The sequence below is a fragment of the Plectrocnemia conspersa genome, unplaced genomic scaffold (assembly GCF_051122295.1).
Source record: "Plectrocnemia conspersa isolate PC_06_02 unplaced genomic scaffold, ASM5112229v1 ptg000014l, whole genome shotgun sequence".
Taxonomy (NCBI): domain Eukaryota; kingdom Metazoa; phylum Arthropoda; class Insecta; order Trichoptera; family Polycentropodidae; genus Plectrocnemia; species Plectrocnemia conspersa.
Window position 1 is genome coordinate 23,016,328 of NW_028277178.1, and position 18,503 is coordinate 23,034,830.

The following is an 18,503-nucleotide window of genomic DNA, read 5'->3' on the forward strand; positions in this document are numbered from 1 at the left end:
TTACCAGTCTATAATGATATGTATCATTTTCATATAATTGTACAGTCATCGTTTTAAGTTAATATTTATATTAGCTATTGTACATACGTCTGTAATATTGGTAAGACTATTTTTTTTTAAATTTACACTAGACGTGGATAGTGCATTCTCTTCGTTCTTGTTCTTTTTTCTGTTGATATCTGTAAAATATAAAAAAAAATATGAGTCATTAATCAATATCATTAAAATAAATTTACATACTTATCTATTAGAAGGGTTATATCGGGTGGCACAGCTATGTTGGAAATAGACTCGTAGCCGGCATGAGGGGAAGAAGCTCTAGCAGAATTTTCTGCAACCCCTCTTCCGTTTAAATAAATACTGAAAATAATACAGCACATTATATTTATATTATTAGTGTTTTTTTTAATAAAAATATATTACGAGTCATACTATGAAAGCGTACACTCATATGAAATATAGTATATATATAGTTAAGATAATAAAATAAACGTAAATATGAATATATTCTTTGAATTTATAAAATATTGACATGCGTAATTCAGTGAAGGAAAAGTGTTCATGCAAAAATAAAAATAATTGGGAGTATGAAATATTTGAGAGAAAAACTCAAATGCAGTATTTAAACACATATTCTATCCATTTTATAACCTATCTCAGGGCCAAATATTATTTTGCTACATACATACACGCTATTCAACTCGCACTACTTGCTCGTGAGAAGGTAACCATAATAATAATGTTTTAAAAATATTGAAGGCAGTCCACGCATTTTAATAAACTGTTTTAAAGATATAAATAAATAAATCAGTATGTGCTCAGATACTGCAATTATTATAATGGCATCAGTATAATAAATAAATACTGTAAAGCAAACCTAATATATTTCTACCATTAATATATGAAATATTAACAAATAGAATTATAATTATTATTTGTATAATATATTATTAATCATTTCTAAATAATAATAATTTATTTAATGAATCTGACTATCACAATACCTTTTTTTCATAAGATTGAAACCAGATGTTATGGAAATCTAGTGTGTAAAATCAAAAATCTGGTGTTGAAATATTAAAATGCAACAAAAGTGTTTTTTAGACACAGAAAAACATAAATCCATATAAAACTATTAAGAAGTAAGCTTTTTCGACTAATACAAAACTATGCGAGAATTTTTTTTTTTAAAATTAATATATTTCATATATTACCAGTAACAAAATGTAAATTAGTAGGTAATGATATATTTGTGTATATGTTATGTCCATATCGTCCTAAAGTTCTTCTAGAGAATCTTAGGGGGTTTGAGGCGTGCCAAAAGGCTGTGCAGTGTTAAGGAAGCGCGCGGTATGGGGTAGGGTACCTGAGGTCTACCTGCTGCATCGCGCCATTTGCAAACGGCCCGGTGTGTAACTGCGCTCGCCGCTCATGGGAGATGCGCACCTGGATCCTGCAAGAGTATGTAATACTCATCATCAACATTTGTCATATTAACCAATGAGAATACGAAACGGTGCCTTTGGTCGCAGTGTTTCCAGGACTATCGCTGTTTTCGTCTGAATCGGTAGTCGGTGGATCCCGGTGTTTTCTCCTGTCCCACCCGGATCCTCCGGAATTACGTAAAGACTTTCCTCCACCGACGCTGCGAGTACCTGATCCGCCACCAAAATGACTACCCCTCATTTCAACAGTCATTGCTTTTGATAATGTCGATTCGTCTGCAATATATTCTTCTCATTTATTGCCATTAGTGTACAGAAATGTCGTAGTGAATCGGTGATTGCTAGTACCCTGTAAGTAACATTTATATAAAATAATTTAAAACTATTGTTTCCCAGATTTTTACTCCTATATGTATAACAAATTACTTAAGATATGCTGGTAGCCATTTTTCTAAAGCTACAAAAGCTTAAATTGAAATGTTCAGGATAGAATGCATTGAGAATATGATGTTATCATATAATTAAAGAATGGTAATTTCGATAACACCATGATTTTAAAATCAATACATGGTTTTATATTTACTAAAATACACAGTCTAGGTACGTAAAAAATAAATAGTTGAGCGTTACAATACCATTTTAATAAAAAAAACAGTACAGATCGTCCTCATTGAGATATGTAGGAAATACTTATCAACAGACAATAAGGTTATTTATAGCTACTAAGTAATTATGGTTGTATATTGTGGGTTAAATCAATAATTATTATTAAGAAAAGCATATAAAAATGCTCGACCAAGATGTCAAAATATTACATGATTCACCAGACTTTCTGGTCCTTTAAAATAAGGTTAGACAAAATAATCACCGCTGCACTCAATATAAGTAAAGAATTAAGGCTCATTAGAGGATATTCAGATATGAAGAGGCCAGTTGAAATGAAGAAACATGTACATTGGGCAATAAAACAGAAGACAAGATGTAAGGTGAAAGCAAAAGTTACAAGGATATAAATAGAGAAGACAGTTGGCAAGATGAATAGATAATTTGACGTGCATGGAAGGAGCTCTTTATTCACAGGATGTAATCAATAACACTAAGCTTTGAAGAGCAACTTTACTATACAATACAATTAAGAAACTGAACTACATATCTGGAACAGTAATAGTAAAAATTAAATTTTATAGAAAATGTTCTTTGTGAGGTACAATAACAATAACCGATTCAGTTATTACAAAATATACATACCGTACTCAAAAGTATCGCATCTGTGTAATCGGCGGTGTTTTCTATGACTTGTTGGTAAACGAGCAGTTCCAGCTTCATTTTCAGGCATTCCAAAAGTTCTAAAATGAAGAGCATGCTCTCCGCCTGAATTGCGAACTCCGACTCCAGTCACAGCACCAAAAGTTGCATAAGGACTTATTTCATACAATTCTGAAATATGTAAGTATCATATATTAAGCCTCTGATAATAATAAAATAGACAACAATATTAAAAAGTAATTATTATACGAAACATTTACCTGAAGAATCATCATTAGATTTCTCGTTTCCATTGATGGAAGATGATGAATACAATTTTTGCCCTTCTCTGAGTTTTTCGCGCTCTAATTCGTTGCTTTCGCTTAGCTTACGATCATCGCGAGAATAACGGTTATTTAATAAGCAACGTAATCTATAATTAACATGTTTTATTTATTATTTTATGCTACAATATTATATCAACTATAACATTATACCTCCTGGTCTTCAACAAAAGACATCCTAATATAGATAAAGCTGCGAGTAATAACGCAGCACTAGCTGCTGGTAATAGTATCGAATTACTCATTCCTCCTGCTTGTATACCACCTCCAGCTAAAGCTACACTTGGATCTAATGGAGGTATGCGACCTGAAAATATATTTGTGATTTAAAAAACTTTTTGAGAAAACGTTTACGTATGTATGTATGTAACAATACCTCCGTTTTCTTTTGTGGTATCAACATTGAGTTCGTTGTGTGTGGTCCCAGCATCGTTAGTAATAGCTAATTTTAATTGGTACCACTGAGCAGGAGTCAGTTGTCCTAATACTAGATTATCTATCATTGGACCATCAGCGGCTATTGTCCAGTGAGCGTCAGTAATGGCACGATACTCAATCCTTATTTTGTAAACGGCACAACCGCCATCTCTCCATGTGTATAAGTTTAACTTAATTGCAGTTGCATTTGTATTAACAAATTCTGTTACTTTTGGAGCTCTCGGTACTATAATATATATAAAATCAGTATTTTCGGTATAGCTTTAATCTAATTATTATAAGTTGTTTATTATATATATATATTACTACCTGATCCACGAGTGCTAGTAGATAATATTTCACTCATAGAACCAATTCCTACGCGATTATGGGCTTGTAGCTTGATCATGTAAAGAGTTCCACATTTGAGGCTTTCCAAAGCGTGCGAGCTAACTTCTGGCGAAAGCTCAACGGTCTGCCAAGTGGTATCATACTCTGGTTTGAATAGTAGCGAATAACCTAAAAATATATATTTAAAGTTTATGAAATGTGTTAAATAACAATAAGATATTTGTAATACCCAAAATAGGAGAGCCTCCATCGTTCGGCGGTTGCCAATGTACTTTGATAGTGGAAGCTGTTGTGTATTGAAGTCCGAGCACTGCCGGCGATGGTGGCAATATAGCGATCACGGTGTATGTTATAGAATCTTCTCCATATGGGTTAGAAGCTGAACACGTAAAGTTTCCAGAAGACACAGTATCTAATTCTATAGTAAAATCTATATGTAAGTAAATTTTCAACAACATATAATGAAAATAAGAACTCACTGTGTATATTTAGATTTCCTTGTGGAGAAACTTGGTAATGTGGAGCGTGTGTGATAGTTACTGATCGATGAAGCCAACGAGCCCTCGGCGAAGGATTTCCAACAGCTCGACACGACAGTGAGATTTGTGAACCGACAGGTTTTCTGATTGTTTGACTAAATGAAGCAATTCTCGATGGTGCTATAATTTATTAATATATAAGAATCGATTGGCATAAACCTAAATTTATTATTTGAGGGTAAGTTAAAGAGTATTTAATGATAGATTTGAAAATAATAAATATATTTAGTAGCCCCTTACTTATAGAAAAATAATCTTTTTGTAGTCTACGTCATCACTCAACTAATATTATTACTAGATAAATATATAAAAGATGAAAAAGTAACTAATTAGACATTTGAGCTACAAAAATGTCTTTTTACTCTATAATTTACCGTAACTTAAATAAATACCTCTAGCATTTGCTCCTTGTGTAATTATAGGCGTAGATTCCCCTTCACCTGGCCCTGTTGTAGCCGACACCCAAAACTCATAGAGTTGATGTTCAGCTAAATTGTTGATTTCGTATAAAAAATCTGAATATTTGCTATCAACGGACACTATATGACTCGTATGCTTTCCTATTCTAATAATCCAACCAAAAATAATTAGTTATTAATAAGATATTCATAATATAATTATTAACCTACCTTCCAGCTTCTCTATAATACACAGTAAAGTGAGATATTATTCCATTTGGATTTTGCGGGGGTAGCCAACTAACCAATATTGAATCCCCATTAATGGCTAACGCCTTGATTTTTTGTGGAGGAGATGGCACTGTAAGTAATTAAATTTATTAAATTAATATCTACATCTATATTGTTTATATTATTAGCTGAATTACCGTCTTCTTCCGTAGTGCAAAACACAGCTACGCTTCTCTTACCGTCGCCTGCATTTGTATATGCCAACACTTGTATGGAATAGTTAGTATATTTATGTAAAGCGTGTAAGTAAGTTTCAGTTGTAGATATCCTCTTAACCTCTCCAATATGATACTCGACTGTTGAATATATAATATTAGGTAAAATGTATTTTATTTATGGTTATTCAAAAGTGTTAGATTTCTTTATATATATACCATGATCGTCAAGCTGAGGTATATATAAGACTTTATAACCCTGGATTAGCCCACCATGTTGGGCGATTGGTGGTGGTCTCCAAGATACTTTGACACTAACTGATGATAGAGGAGCACACGATACACTGAGAGGTGGAGCTTCAGGAACTAAAATAATAAATCAGAGTATTACATTCTTTATAATATTCATTGGACACCATTGTATTTTTAAAACTCCTGCAACTACTTCTTTCTTCCAACATAAAAACTCAGTAGAAAGAGGTTGTCGAGCGGAAAACACAATTTTGCTTTACTAGATAAGTAATGCAAAAAACATAGACGGGGTTTGACAATACGGCCATATAACCGGAGATGTCATTGAGGGCGAGGGCAGGTTGGGTCATTTGTTAAGTATTTTTGCTATAATTTATCATCTTTAATTATGTATTTTTGCTATAATCGTCAATTATGCATTTTTGCTATGAATTGTGAACATTCAGACCATTTTTCAAATGTGTAAAATTATGTCAATGCCAGTAAACATGTTTTTGTCTTCTTATCATTGAAATTTACTTATTTATTATTTATTTTACCTCCTTCCTGTGTGGTTGCTGTAGCTGGAATGGAAGAAGGACCTGCGGCGATTCCATTGAACGCCTTGATTGTTATTCCGTAACGGGTGAATTTCTTCAATCCAGTCAAAGTTAATTCAGTACTTGACCACCCGTTTACAGTCGCCGATCTGCTGGTGTTCATTATACCAGCTCCTGGTGTTAATTCGTACCAAGTGAGAGTATATCCTAGTAAATCACCATTCCACGTTTCTCTTGAAGGCGCTTGCCAATTAACGTGCAGCTCACCAGGACCCGCTGTTTGTATTTGTAAATTGTGAGGAGCTTCTGAAGGAGCTGTTAAAAAAATACAGGTTGAATAAAACTGTGATTTTTATAATAAGTTATCATTTTACCTTCTTCTTGTGTTTTTACTATAACTGGCTCTGTGAATTGGCTATGCTCGATTTGATTTATAGCTTGAATTCTCATTGCATAGCTATTGTGTGGCTGTAAAGCAGTCACTACTGCTTCGTAGTCGTTGCTAGCTTCATCAGAACTGAAATGCATATATTTTAATATAGCAATAACATTATGAATGTATTATATGAGTCAAAAGTTTAATTAGTGTTACCTAGAAATTATATTATTTTTATTTTGTCCCTTTATAAGAGAATGGAAGGATATATTTTGTATAATAGCATCGTCCCATTGAATCGGAGCGTGCAGCAAATGCAATAGCGCGTATTGCACTGAGTATCCTAATAATGGCGAATTTCCGTCAAAACCCTGAGACCATCCCAGTCGAGCTGATCGACTACCAACCTCTAAAACTACCAACGATTGAGGCGCATCTGGTCTTTCTAAAATCAATAGGATTAAGATTAATCTTATGCTTAATGTGCCGCTTTTAATATCAAAAACTAACCTTGGACGGATAAATAAATCATGTGATCGCTGTGACCGAACGGATTAACAGCTTGGCACTTGTACACCCCAGAATCTTGCCGGTCTGTTCTACTGATGAATAATTGAGAACGGAGGCCAGAATCCGTTTTCACTTCAGACATGCTCAATCTATTCCATGATAATATCAAATTAATTGTGTATATTTAATAAGTTTGACTTAATTTGAGATTGTACCTATACGTATTAAGATCCAATCTGTTCATATTGTGAGTCCATTGAATTTGGATCGGATTATCGCCGATTACGTCGCATATTAACGTAATTGGTTCGTTTCTACGGGCGGTGATGTTCCTAGACGTCATCTCAAACCGAGCCGGTTCTATAATTGATTGACATTAAATATTTTGATTATATACTACAAGAATCATGAAATTATAAGTAAAGACTATTTATTAGAAGTGAATAAATATACTTATAATAGAAATATTGATACTGCATTGATTTTTATATATAAATTATCTTTACTTTTTGACACGTTTTAATAGTTATTAGTAAATGCTCACCGTTAACTGATACAGTTATTATTTTAGAAAGTGGAGTACCAATTGCGTTGTCAGCTTTACACATGTATTGACCTTCGTCATATGAAGAAGCTCCTTCAATTAGCAATGTGCCGTTACTCATAAATTTGAAACGTCCTCCTAAATTCACAAGAGGTATAAAGTCACTTCCAACTTGACCTGTAAAAAGATTTTTTGTATAGAGTATGTAACAAGAGTATGTAACAATTTCAATAAAACTTACCTTGTTGCTTTAACCATGTGATTTGTGGTGCAGGAGATCCTCTAGTTCTGCAATGAAGACTCAGTGTACCTCCAGCTAAAGTTGCCGTGTCTTGGGGTTCGGATATCCATTTTGGTGGTACTGCATATGTCAGCATTAAAATGAACAGTTTTGTATTAGATACATTATATTTGCATTCAGAAACAATAATGACATGTATAGTAAACACAAAGGCATAATATATAAGCATGCATTTTTTGTATAATTCACAATAAATTAGATCAGGGCTATTATTTTATGTCATATGATTTCAATTGACATATAATCCTTGCCTGCAAAGTATAAGAGTAGTATTAGAAGCCACCATTAGAATTTGTTAAAAAGTAGTGTGTACTATTGTACACACTACTTTTTAATGTGGTCATCTCTGTGGTCATCTCATTCTATGATCTACACAAAAATATAATTACAATATAATTAAAGCATCACAGTTATCTAAGCATGATATCTATCTTGCTTTATTTTTAATCTTATATTATAAAATTTAAAATATCTCTCTTAATGCTTCGTAGGTGCAAATATATATTAAATAGTTTCTTTAAAAATAGCACTGTATGTATTTTGTTGTAAATTATAACACTTTCCTTTCGATGGTATTCATTATTGTACAGTTATTGAATGATTCTTTAATAAATGGATAAAAAACTGTAGCATATTCACCCGTGAAGCTTTATCTAAATCCATTGTAAGCATAGCTTTGGAAAACAGAACAGAAATTTTTATTTTGTGCATTGTGCATGATAGAAAATATAAGGTGTACACAATATTATGATCGGTGCAAATACAGGTCGTGTGTGATCGGTGCTCGTACAAAATCCTGCAATCGTACAGTGCCACAGCTAGAGCAAAAATGGTGCTAATCAATTAGTGCATTGCAGATAGCTTTAGTGCCGTTGGCTTTATACAATAATATATAAACTTGTGCTTGTGAAGAGATACGTTTTGTCGAGGGCTGGTGCATCGTTTTCGCCGAGACTCAAACTCAACAATAAGCGATTCAGAAACATTCACGATATGCCGAATAAAATTGATAAGAATAATTTAGAATGCGTTTATTATAGCTTATTGCTTCTTTCGAGTCTGGCTGTGTTTGGCTGGTGACGGTGCGAAGGTGTACCTTTGACGACAAGTTCTGCTGTATAGTTAACTTTGGCCGCACTGTTGCTAGCCACACACGTGTAAAGCCCGCTGTGGCGGGACGAAACGTCTTTAAATACAAGATTACTGAAAAATTCAGCACCCCGCTCTTCCACCTGTAAAAGTTTCATGTGAAGGTGGATCCAAACGTGTTTCCGATTTGTCTTATTCAACTTTTGGATTACACAAAATAGACTTAAAATTACCTATCCAGATGCTTTATCTTTATTTCAAATTAATTTTTATTTCTTTAATATAAGAATTTAATAATGTATCTAAAATGTATTTACTTGTAAAGATGCCGGTATCGACAGTCCATCCTTGTACCACGAAAAGTACACTGGCATGTCTCCGGAAGTGACGCTGCAACTGACTTGAGCACGACGACCTTCTTGAAGATTACCAGGAAACGAAAACGGCTCTATTTCTGGAGGATCTGTAAAATAAATAATAAATAATATAATTAACAGGTTCTAAATTACCCACTCAAATATTACATTAATTCTAAAGTAATTAATAATTAATATAAGATATGCAATAAACACTTATGGTAAACTAAGACACTTATGAAAATAACGTACTTATAAGCCAGATATGCTAAATGCATGCATTGAATAACGGATCTTCAAAACGCAGTTGTAATATATTGCTGCTATTTAAAAAGAGCATTCCGCCGCCCGACGTCATGCAATTTAAAATTAAATACAACTATTTCTGTCATGTAAATTTAACAGGTAAAATAAAGATCGCTGCATATTCCATAATTTACTGATTGTGTGTGAACATATTTTTATAAATAAAATTTTATACAATTCCATTCACGACATACAATTTGTCAAGAAAAACTTGGCGAGGATTAGTGGATGAGGATTTTTCCCTTATCAGAGACGGATATATTTTGTATATAGGTGATATTCCGCGTCAGAGAAATTGAATTTAGTATCAGTTTTGTAAGTGTCAACGAATTTATCGGATTTTCAGACAGACACATTCTAAGTTGGGACTTGGCAGTCACGCCTGACTACCGCTAGAGCTTTGCCCCTCAGCGGTCAGCTACAGAACATCCAAACACCACAATTGCAAAGACTGCTACTTCCAGAAACTGAGCAGCTCTTAAATACTGAGCCCCTAGAGTTTCTTTCAATTGAGCCAAAGTATTAGAAGTTTCTCTGGTGGGGGATGGGGAGGTGAATTCCTACACAGCCTTAGAAGCTATTATACACATGTTTTGAAAAAGAGCTGATGATGTCAATATTATCTTTCAGTTATATAAAGTTGATAAGCATATGATACTCACTGTTTACTACAACTTGAATTTCTCTTCTCGCTTGTTGTCCTTCCGTCGAGGTAACTATGCAAGTATAAGTTCCAGCGTGACTGCTCTCAACCCGATTTATAATAAGACTACCTTCAGCTCCTGAAGTGACTGGACCTGATACTGCTCCACCAGGACGCTCCCATTTAACAGAACTAATTGAGCAATAAAATAAATTAAAAACATATTCATTAAAATATAATTTATTGAGACTTACTTAATAGGATATCCAGAGTACGGACAATACATTATCATCTCTCTACCGGCTACAGCTCTTATTGAACCTATCGATCGTATGTAAGGAGGACCTGCATCGATAATAAGTTAGTAAATTTGTTAGTAATTAATTATATTTTATGTTTAGTAATACATACCATAAATATTTAATCTGGCTGTGTGGGTAACTTCTCCCAAAGAATTTGCTGCTCTACACGAGTAGAGTCCTCCATCTTCAGAACGGACACTAGATATATTCAAGTGACTGACGACATCGCCGTTTTTTAAGGTGTATTGACCGGTCTGATATCTGTTAAACAGTTAATATATCAAACAAATAAAATTAAAAATTCAATTAATGAATGGTTGAATATCTAACCTTAAACCTCTGGACATTGCAGTTAAAGGCTGGCCGTCCAATAACCAACTGAAATGTGGCGGTGGTGCTCCTGCTGCCGAACATCGAAGTGAAACAGTAGGACCAGCACGAAGAGCTTGTTCTATGAACGTGTATTGAAGTTCAGGAGCAGTATCTATAGATAAAATTATGTTTAATATTTATTTATCATTTTTAAATGCGTTTTTTAATACCTCCAAGCCTTAGTTCAGCGCTGGCTTGAGCACTTTCTATTTCATTTCGTATAATACATTGATACATCCCAGCATCAGATCTTCTGACGGACGTCAGAACTAGTGCTAAAGCTCCTTGTAATCTGGCGCGTCCATCAGAACCTGTGGAATCTATTCCTCCACTGACGGGTACACCATCATGAAGCCATTGTACTGCTCCAGGTGGGTCACCTCCTACTGTACAATTTAATACGGCAGTACCGCCAGAGTTTACTATCTGAAAGGAGAAGAATATAATTTTATAATAGCAATTAAAGATACAGTGGAAAAAAATGAGTTCATCGCAATACAAAGATTTTTGTAAAATCGCTGCTCTCGAGACTTATTTTCAAGATTTCGTAATTTTTATTTTTGTTTAGCCCAACACTAAATGCATGAGCAAAATACTAAAAAAATGATGATTGTCTACAATAAACATGGTATAATTTAATTATTGTAAATCTAAGCTTGAAAAAAAATCACGATGGTCCAATCGGGAGAACAATGACTTATATATAAGCTATCGTAATAATTACAATATTTTTAAGCTTTATTTGTAGTATGATTTAATATTTAATTTCGATTATTTGCATATTTTTTTTATAATAAAAAAATGTAGCATTGTTGTATTTTGTAACATCTATGTATTTGTTATGTCTTTATCTTCTAGTTATATTTAATTATACTTGTTAATTTGTCGTATTTGTAATATTATACATTTACTTGGTAAAGTTAATCAAATATAATCATTAGGATTTAGTTAAATGTATCCTTTTATTTTATTAACTTTTTTAATTTAGTTGTTTTTAATAACACTAGAATCTATTAGCTATATATCACTATTTTATTTATTTACACTTTTATTGTATTTTTTCTAAGTGTAAAGCTTACAATTATATTATTTAATTTATTATAGTATATATTTATTGTTATAAACTTCTTGTTTTATACCATACTTATTTTTGTACAAATACACTGTAGTCGTTTATTTAATTAATTTTATGAGACTTGCATTGCTACATTATTTGATTTTTATTTCATGCGATCTCAGTATATTTTTTTTCTAAAATATTTAATTTTCCGTTTACTTATTCTATTATATAAACCAAAAGCAGATAAACATTACGTATCAGATTCTTTAAGCTTATGATTCGTTTAATGGTTTCATTAAATTATACATATTGATTTTTATTATTATTTCTTGTTTTTTTGCATTTAGCTCAGTAGCAACGAATCTGTTTTGTTGTTTCAGTTTTGTGACAAAAAGTCATGACATTAGCATTCAAGTTAATATCATCTACAATGATTTTAAAATAGCCTTAGTGTTAAAGTTTATCATGCATTAATTAAAAAAAATATGTATAGGTTTGGGTCTTTCCTTAAAATCATATTTTTCGTCAATATGCTTTTAATATGAGTAATGCAAAGTCAGCATAGTCAATATGTTTTTAATATGAGTAATGCAAACCATCTGTATACATTTCATATGAATCATACTAATAAAGTTATCTGTAACTACAAATTCTTACTTTTCTACAATGATCTTTAAATTTTAATAAAAACAGATTGCATTGACGATGGTAAAAAACTTATTTATTTTTATCACTGCCACTTAAAAGAAGTAGGCATCGCAGAATTAATCAGTTGCAGGCCTTAAAACACGCAACGAGACATATGTTTTTGTTATTCATAACTTTTGCCCGCTATATATAATGATACATTAAAATTATTGTTCTCATTTACTTATATTTTATGTACTTAAGAACAATACAAGTTAATCAAAAGAGAATTAATTTATCAGATATCGTTGAATATATTCAAGAACGGGATAGCGTAGTACGCAACGTCTCAGACTAGTAACTCTGAGGTTACAGGTTCGAGCCCATGCAGCGGCATCTGAATTTTAATTTATAAAAATGCGCTATTATTAAAAAAACAGCCTCAGCTGCAGTGACATCTATTGATTATAAATTGTATAGCACATAATAGACATACCGATAAGTATTAACCACCAGAGTTTCAGTCTGGTGATTAATACATACTTGTAAGTATTCATTATGTCTGATTGACTTAGTTAGTACAGATTTGCCCGCTGTAACGAATTAAGCTTACGCCTGTCAGGTTACAACGGTAGATTTTATAAAAACAAATATAATAAAATAATACGTAAGCAAAAGGATAGGTTCATTTCGTGAACACTAACACGAGGGGGGTTTTTTTCACGTGGATTCGTGAATTGCTAGTGGTATTCGCATATGGCTGGCTGCTGATAAAAATCAACCCATAAAATGTTCACACCCTTTAACGGTCGAAGTGGGCCACGTATTAATTTGTCATCGGGAAAACATCGTCGCCAGGACCGGACGACCCCGTTTTCCGGTTCCGGTTCGACGTTCGACCACGTGACAAATGGCGCCCGCTCCCTTGCCGGTTTGTTCGACCCGCACTATAGTAACGTAAATATCCGCCCCTGCGACACAATGGGTCGACATCCCTTCGCCAGAATCAATTAGCTGCTGGCCCTGATTAAGCGTTTTTCGAGAGCGAAAAAATCCCGGAAGTGGCTCTCATACGTTTAATTAACCGATCCGACGCAATTAACATCTAGATTGGACGCGCTCGCGATTGGTTATCGACTCTGGGGGGGATGAGATTTAAGGCGTTGTTCCATTAGGGCGGTTTGAATAAATCATTAGGCTGATTCGCTCAATAAGTGGATTTGTATACTCAGGTTTGACACGCGGGGAATTTGGGCTTATTGTACAATGGCAGATATTTATTAGGCAGGTAGTGTGTGTTTAAATCTTTCTTGGTAAATTAGAGACGTGTCTGGTTTAAAGTAATTGATAGATCTATTAGAATATATACAGCTTTTTAAATTCGACTTGAAGGGAAAATAGAAAGCTTTAATCCGCAAAATACATATGATCACTCTTGTTTTAAATCTATATTTGACAGTTTTATTTCTATTGTGAATAAATTATAATATAATTAAAATTAACAAATCTGTGAGTAAAATTAAAAACTTCATATTTTTGAGGTAAGTATATAAAGCTACTTTAAAATTTATCAAGAAAAATAAAAATAAGTAGATAGGATGGTAATTTATTAATTTTTCTAATTAAATCGAAGATTAGTCAGAATATTTTGTAAAATAATATAATCACAATATTGTGATTATATTATATGTTATATTGTCAATTATATTTTCAATGCTTTTTTAAATTCGGTTCTTCTGTATATTCATACAGTATTGACCCTGAATCTAAATTGAGATAATAACGCAAAAGATAGTTAATATAAATAAATCTATATGGCAAATGCATATTCCGGCTTCAATGCTTTCCCGATAGCAAATTAATATGCGACCCCATTCAAACGAGTAATCAACCACAGTATTTCATTGGCGAATATTTTTTTTTTTGGTTAAAATCGAGCGCGTAGTCAGACGTCCTCAATTGTTATTGTGTTCGAATAGAAACGTAAATCCAATATTCACAGTGAAACAGAAAAAAATTGCTTTATTTATGACGCAATAATTGCTATTGTGGATTCGGAGTATAGAAAGAATATTAATGGTTCTTTCTATTTGGGTACCATCATATGAGAATATTAGTATATTATATAAAATAATTAAAGCCGTTTTTTTACATATTTATATGAGAATATAATATAGTTTTAAAATTTAAAGAATATTTATTTTATATATAGAACCGTTTGTAAAATTATTTTTGTTCCAAGAGGAAACATTTTACACATTTTTTGTTGTTGAAAGTGTTGTTGCTTTTATTACAGAGTGTGTTTTGAAGCTTTTAAATTTACGGGCGAGCTGACTTTGACAGTTAAATAATTTAAAAACAAATGGAAGTTGACAGAAAAAACAAAAAATAATCAAACGACGGTTTTTATAAAAAAAACACAAGCAAAATAGCAAGCTGTTTTTTTAAAGAATAAATAATAAGTCTAAAGAGGTGAGTGGTGGATTTTATTTTATAAAAAAAAATTACGTATGTATGTATGCATCATATAACATTTATCAATACGATTGCCCAAACTATTTACAGTTATTGAATTGCAGAGTTATGATACAACATATATTACGTTATTAAAAATACTAAGATTTGAGTGAATAACTCTAATGAGATCTGAGTAATTTATCAATAATATGATATTTTATGTTTTGCAAATTAAAAATAAATTACACTATTGTTTATCTCAAATTTAAAAATATCGGTTAACTTCACTTTTTTAAGCCATAACTATGAAAAGTTACAAGAATTCAACAAATATGACACAATACAAACAATGGTTCAAAACAATTCAATTTTTAAATAATAATGTTGATATTATACTGCTTGTTAAATTTGCTGAAATTTTTACAACAATTTTACCTTTGTAATTTCTGTGCATTTTTATAAATAAAAAATAAATTTGAACTTCACGGGGTTGTTATTTTGAATAATACTTAAAAATTTTGAGTTTATATAAAATAATTTCCCATAAAAACTATTTTATGGAGAGCTTTTAACAATCACACGGCAAATTTTTTTGTGATAAATAATTTTACAAACATACTATTATATTATATAAAATAAATGTTACTGTTTTTTAACCATTATTATCGTCACGATTTTATCATTAGCCACAATTTAATAAAAATAAAAATATATAGTAAAATGTTAGTGGTTGCAATTTAATGGAGAAAACTAGAAACCTTTTAGAATTTGAGTTTAAAAAAAAAAATAACAAACGTAAGAAGTGATAATTTAAGTATATTTAGCTGAATATCTGAAAGCAGGCTATGCATCGTTTGTATATTATTATATAAAATATATTTTGCAGAAGAGGAAATATTTTTTTTTTTTTAATAAAATGATTGTCAATTACTTTATTCTGCTTGTGGTAAATATCTATTTCGCTAATAAACGAACATTTTCATAATTAACAAGTCCACGCCACAGGCTAAATTTGCATAGTAAATTTTTGTATAGCGAAGCCTGAGTGCAATATCCGAAATGTATGCATTAAATCGCTGCATACTCCATTATCGGAATTACATGCGCAAACGACAATTGTGTGTTTTATTTTTCTCATTTTGACCCAATATATCCGCTATGGTATGACAGATAGATACATACAAAAGTACAGTAGGTATGACGCTCAATGAAAATGGAAGCAGTGACCGATCAATGTATTTTGTCAGGTAAAAATTCGAAATACAATTTTCACTATACGAATGCATTGAGAGTTTTGATTTTGGTCACTCTTTGGAATTATGGGAATCGAGAGAACTTTGATATATCCAGGGAATTCTCGGGGTTCAAGCTTTTATATATAAATCCCGAATGTAATTTAATACAATGTGGATTTTTCAAAAATATGTGCAGCATAAAAATACTTAAATACAATATCCATGTTGTAGAAAATACATTTTCAATTATCTTAGACAAATGCTTAATCGTAAGTTATGCTATATGCAAGCGATCTATGTTTGGAATTATTTTTACTCTTCTGTAATTAATTTATATTCCTTATTATGAGTTTTTATTGAATGGGTTGTGAAGTTTTAACATTAGATTAAGCACAATCAAATTATTATCATATGGAACATCCAAAAAAAAGCTATTAGTGTGAAAATTCTGGGATTGATTTTTGATTGAATTTTATTTCTACATTCTTTATTTTTTATCTACTATTTTTTTATATATTAGCTACATATACTATCTCATTATATTAGAAAAATAAAAAAAATCAATAACACGTTTTATTTACTTTGAAGCACCTCTGTCGAAAAATTGAGCACTAAAGGCAAAATGTGAAAGCGTAAGGCTTTACTTGCTTTGACAAGATTTCGTTCAATACTAATAAAAACGAAAACATGAACTTTAATATAATATATTATATTGCAAATATTTTTTTTGCAATTAAATAAAACTAAGTTTTTGAAGGCATTTAATTAATTAGTTTTTTAAATTAATAGACTGAAAGCTCTTTTTTTTAAATTAATAAACTGAAAGTTTTTTTTTTTAATTATTAAAGTTTAATTTTATAAAAACTTTTAAATCTGAAAAATCTTATGGCTCAACAGTAACAATTTTAAAATATGTCTTTTCATTTATTGGTAAAGGCGAGTTATGTGGTAGCAAATTTAATTTAACAAAGAAAATCCGTTAACTAAAGATTTATGAAAGTATATTTTAAAAGGGTAGGAGAAATAATCTTGTTTCATAGCTTTGGATGAAAGCATTAATGTTAATGTCTTTCGAGAAATTAACAAAGAATTTAATATTACCGAAATACCGACTTCTATAGTTTAACTAAAGAGAAAGTTATTTCAAAGATTTGTATGTAGCAGCAAAAGTAACATTACCAAGATTTCTCCTTTAATTTTTACATGCTATTTATATTTAGTGAAGGTTGGATAAAGAAAAGATTAGCAAAACTAGTGGACTACGATGCAAAAACATCAATAATTTCCATTTCATAAAGTATCACTACATTCTACATTGATAAAGAGACGTAAAGAATGGACAATATTGTAAACGTTGTCATTACTAAATTATTAAATAAAAATTAAAACGATTAAATCATAAATAAATTTATGTTTCTGAATCCTCTCAAAACTACCTACGAAGACACTGTATATTTTATAAGTCTTGAACTGTAACAGAAAATCTGCACTTGAATTTAAAAATAACTGATTTAGTACAAATCATAGCGCTTTAAAATAATTAAACATAAGTCTTCAAGATGAAAATCAGATAATGAATTAAATGTTTCTAGCAGCGTTGGAATTTGAAATTAAGTCTGAAAATAGGAGCAATAACATAATTTACTTTGAAACACTGTCTAAACAAAGGTATGCAAACAGCAAAAAAATATAGATTTGGTAGTAGATTTTAATATAATATATAGCTGACACTGACACATTGGGTGTAAAATTGCAGATATAATGTATTGATTTAAAATCAGATATGTAACTTTAAGAATTATTGTCTTTATTAGACTTACGTAAATGTATAATTGCATAATGAAAAATACCCTACACTTTTAGAACAACCACTGTTTATGACTCTTTTGATACGTTTATTTTTTTTATATGAAGCATACAAGTTAAATAAAAACAAAAAATTAGACAAGCATCTTTAAAATGCAAAATGCATCAATTATAAAATCAGATACTGTTATCAAAGAAACAAGCTCATAATATGTTAGTATATTAAATGTAAAAAGTAAAGTTTTAATTGACACATTAGTAATATGTAGAAAATAAAAATTAAATTCTATATATTCCTTGAAAATTTTTGTTGGGCAATGCGAGCCAGAAGATCCAATAGATTGAACATCCTTGATTTCGACTCGAGATCCTGGAATAACTCCCATCTATCTTATTCTTACACCTTAATAATTTATTCGGTATACACGCTGAAAATAAACAGCAAAAAGCTTTCATGCGTACCGTACATTTCATTACAAATAATCAATTGTTCATATTTTTAAGTGGATATTGTAAAAGAATGACGTTTTGACACGTTACTTT

General features: G+C 31.3%; 1 protein-coding gene across 4 annotated transcripts in view; it reads right to left on the bottom strand.

Annotated features, from left to right (window-relative positions):
- The window catches only part of Dscam3 (Down syndrome cell adhesion molecule 3), a 167,278-nt gene continuing 148,775 nt past the window's right edge, over window positions 1-18,503 (bottom strand). The window contains exons 9-37 of one of the 4 annotated variants that reach the window (XM_088203786.1): window positions 10,946-11,201; window positions 10,734-10,887; window positions 10,513-10,664; window positions 10,356-10,446; window positions 10,121-10,293; window positions 9,114-9,259; window positions 8,804-8,939; window positions 7,648-7,767; window positions 7,407-7,583; window positions 7,078-7,222; window positions 6,863-7,011; window positions 6,569-6,797; window positions 6,351-6,493; window positions 5,977-6,291; window positions 5,405-5,551; window positions 5,168-5,326; window positions 4,971-5,100; window positions 4,734-4,906; window positions 4,282-4,461; window positions 4,032-4,220; window positions 3,782-3,970; window positions 3,411-3,698; window positions 3,188-3,341; window positions 2,972-3,123; window positions 2,694-2,882; window positions 1,521-1,721; window positions 1,378-1,453; window positions 241-360; window positions 1-179 (exon numbers count right to left, since the gene is read on the bottom strand). In XM_088203786.1, the coding sequence (XP_088059912.1) occupies window positions 128-179; window positions 241-360; window positions 1,378-1,453; window positions 1,521-1,721; window positions 2,694-2,882; window positions 2,972-3,123; window positions 3,188-3,341; window positions 3,411-3,698; window positions 3,782-3,970; window positions 4,032-4,220; window positions 4,282-4,461; window positions 4,734-4,906; window positions 4,971-5,100; window positions 5,168-5,326; window positions 5,405-5,551; window positions 5,977-6,291; window positions 6,351-6,493; window positions 6,569-6,797; window positions 6,863-7,011; window positions 7,078-7,222; window positions 7,407-7,583; window positions 7,648-7,767; window positions 8,804-8,939; window positions 9,114-9,259; window positions 10,121-10,293; window positions 10,356-10,446; window positions 10,513-10,664; window positions 10,734-10,887; window positions 10,946-11,201 (4,785 nt within the window). In that variant the 3' untranslated portion in view covers window positions 1-127. Of the gene's footprint in view, window positions 180-236; window positions 361-1,366; window positions 1,454-1,520; window positions 1,734-2,693; window positions 2,883-2,971; window positions 3,124-3,187; window positions 3,342-3,410; window positions 3,699-3,781; window positions 3,971-4,031; window positions 4,221-4,281; window positions 4,462-4,733; window positions 4,907-4,970; window positions 5,101-5,167; window positions 5,327-5,404; window positions 5,552-5,976; window positions 6,292-6,350; window positions 6,494-6,568; window positions 6,798-6,862; window positions 7,012-7,077; window positions 7,223-7,406; window positions 7,584-7,647; window positions 7,768-8,803; window positions 8,940-9,113; window positions 9,260-10,120; window positions 10,294-10,355; window positions 10,447-10,512; window positions 10,665-10,733; window positions 10,888-10,945; window positions 11,202-18,503 lie in introns of those variants that run through there. The other 3 variants (XM_088203785.1, XM_088203788.1, XM_088203787.1) reach the window with 3 other exon arrangements.